Source organism: Leuresthes tenuis, unplaced genomic scaffold (assembly GCF_036924035.1).
Source record: "Leuresthes tenuis unplaced genomic scaffold, fLeuTen1.0.hap1 SCAF_10, whole genome shotgun sequence".
Classification (NCBI taxonomy): domain Eukaryota; kingdom Metazoa; phylum Chordata; class Actinopteri; order Atheriniformes; family Atherinopsidae; genus Leuresthes; species Leuresthes tenuis.
In genome coordinates, this window is record NW_027325364.1 from 16,387,820 (window position 1) to 16,390,198 (window position 2,379).

A 2,379-nucleotide genomic window follows, 5' to 3' on the forward strand; every position below is an offset into this window, starting at 1 on the left:
TGCCACCGTGTGGCAACAACAAAAAAGTGCATGAGCCTGAGTAGCACAACTGTGAAGTTGTGCGGGGAGTGACGGAGCAGCATCCATTTCTCTCTCACAGCCACCATTGAGGTGTCCTTTAGCAAAGTGTTTATCTTCCACTTGCTCCAGCAAAGCTTCTCAGTGGTTCTGCTGGGCAACTTTCCCATGCAGATGTGGGTAAATATGGAGTGTAGGATGGGGCTTTAGTGAAAAGAAAGCTGCTCAGGCAAAATTTTCAAAGTTTTATGGTTGTCAGATATGCTTTTAAAGCATATTATTTCTTCAGACTAATGTGTATTTGTTTCTCTTTCTCTCTCAATTTGCCTTCATTTGATGGGTACAGGTTGAGTATGGCACCAAATGGCTGTGGGACAGAATTAGAACTGGGCTGCCTGCAGTGATGCTTTAAAGAAGAAAAACCCCCACTTCTGTTGCTGTATTAATCTTATTTCCTTAATTGGTGAATTTAGTTGAACTTCAGTACGCCTCTACTGGGCAGTACGCAGCAGTTCGAGCTGTTCTCTTCCTTCTCTTCACTTCTCTTCCGCCCTGTCTGGTAAAACCCAGCGTAAGTGCGAGTTTTGGTTGTTGCAACACACAGCTGACCTCTACCACTGTCCCAAATGCAGTACAGGAACCTCATCAGTCAAACTGTGTCGGTTTACTTCCTCTTCTCACTCGATTTACAGAAACAACATCAGTGTTGCCAGTGTTAGGTTCACATTTTCTCAGTTCTGTTCACAGAAATGGACAACGGGGCTCAAGGTTAGTTCGCCCTTTTCTGTCACACTTGTCGTGCTGAAGATAATTAACTGAGCTTTGCTTTCTGTACTTTTGAAAGATCATTTGTGAGAGCTCTGTTTATGGGTTTTTGTTGCTAATTGCTGGTTTTCTGGCAGGGGGGAAAGCATATGGTTTTCTGAAATCTCAACAGGAGGAAAAACTGAACTCTACCAATGAGGTGAGTTAGAATGATAATGAATGTTTTTTTTCCAAAATCATTTGGTTATGATGGTGGCGGCTGAACACAGACACTTAAGACCTGTGTGATACTGAAAATAAGGTGTCAGCTTTTTATTTGTCCCATTGTTAGGCTTTTCTTTCAGATCCAAAGTATGCAGAGGAGGAAGATCTGGCCTCAAAGCTTGAAATGTTTAAAAGTGAGTACTCTGTAATTATAAGTGACTTCTTTGTTCATCGTTTCATTATTAAGTGTAATTCCCCATTCATTTGTGTTTCAGAGAAATATATGGAATTTGATCTAAATGACAAAGGAGATATAGGTAAAAGTACATCAGAATTTGAGATATCTTAAGCATCTATAGCTACTGTAAGAAACCTTGTTTTAGTGAGTCATTGCTGACAGGCTGTCCTCAGAGATTATATGTAACACCCGTTATTTATCTTCTCTGTGTGAACTAAACATCTTAAAGATATGATGGGGTTAAAACGAATGCTGGAAAAACTTGGATTGGCCAAAACTCACCTAGAGCTGAAAAAGATGATGTCAGAAGTGGCTGGAAGTGCATCGAAAGACACAATCAGCTATAGTGATTTCCTGAATATGATGCTGGGGAAAAGGAATGCAATTCTAAAGCTGTGAGTATGAAATACTTGATCATTCAGTGAATAGTTGGATGATTAAAGTTGAGTTGTGGTCGTTTAGGTGTGAAGGAATGTCAAGTTCCAAAATAACCCCAAAAAAATGGCAACACAAAACGTAAATGTTGGAATGTCTTGGAAAGCAGCTAACATTGTGTTCTTTATTTAAGGATCTTGATGTTTGAAGGAATGGGAAAGGAGCAGGAACAGAAAGAGGCTGGACCACCTAACCGCAAAACCTTTTCAGACCTGCCCTGAATGATGTCTCCATCCCAGCTAAAAATATCTGCCATCCTGCTCTCTGTGGAATTTTTTTTTTCTAAATCACCCTCGTTTGATAAGAACAAAAAGTGCCCATCCTTTAAAGCTTTTGTAAAAAGTGAATAATTTCATGAAATACTGGAAACCACCAACATTTTGCATTACATCAGCTGCCTGGTTAAATGTAAAACGTTGCATAATTACGGATGAAATGTTCACGAGAGTATGTCATAACAACCAGACGCTGCTAAAAACTTAAATATTAAAATGGATATATAAAAAAATGGACATATTTTAACATATTTGATATCTATAAATTTAAGATGTTGGTCAATTATTTTACAAAAATGTGGCAATATTACAGATTCACACATCTTCTGTTACTATAACTTTGTTAGAACTGCATTAAAAACCAAAATGAAAACCGTGAGCCGTGTTTTGTCTGTAGTTGAACGAGACGTGAACTCGTTTCCGGTCACATTTGGAGAAAGCGTC

General features: G+C 38.9%; 1 protein-coding gene across 1 annotated transcript; it reads left to right on the forward strand.

The window, feature by feature from the left end:
• The first annotated feature begins 684 nt into the window (after positions 1–684).
• LOC140316573 (allograft inflammatory factor 1-like) lies at positions 685–2,309 on the forward strand. Its single transcript, XM_072394463.1, has 6 exons — positions 685–786; positions 921–982; positions 1,115–1,181; positions 1,263–1,304; positions 1,455–1,620; positions 1,794–2,309. Exons 1-6 carry the CDS (start codon positions 768–770, stop codon positions 1,879–1,881), a joined length of 444 nt encoding a protein of 147 aa, XP_072250564.1. The 5' UTR covers positions 685–767; the 3' UTR covers positions 1,882–2,309.
• Positions 2,310–2,379: the final 70 nt, after the last annotated feature.

Bases quoted from the DNA above. Each gene is read 5' to 3' on its own strand.
- LOC140316573 (XM_072394463.1), top strand. The intron at 983-1,114 runs GTGAGTTAGAAT...TCCCATTGTTAG, and splicing joins AACTGAACTCTACCAATGAG to GCTTTTCTTTCAGATCCAAA. The intron at 1,182-1,262 runs GTGAGTACTCTG...TTTGTGTTTCAG, and splicing joins AAAGCTTGAAATGTTTAAAA to AGAAATATATGGAATTTGAT.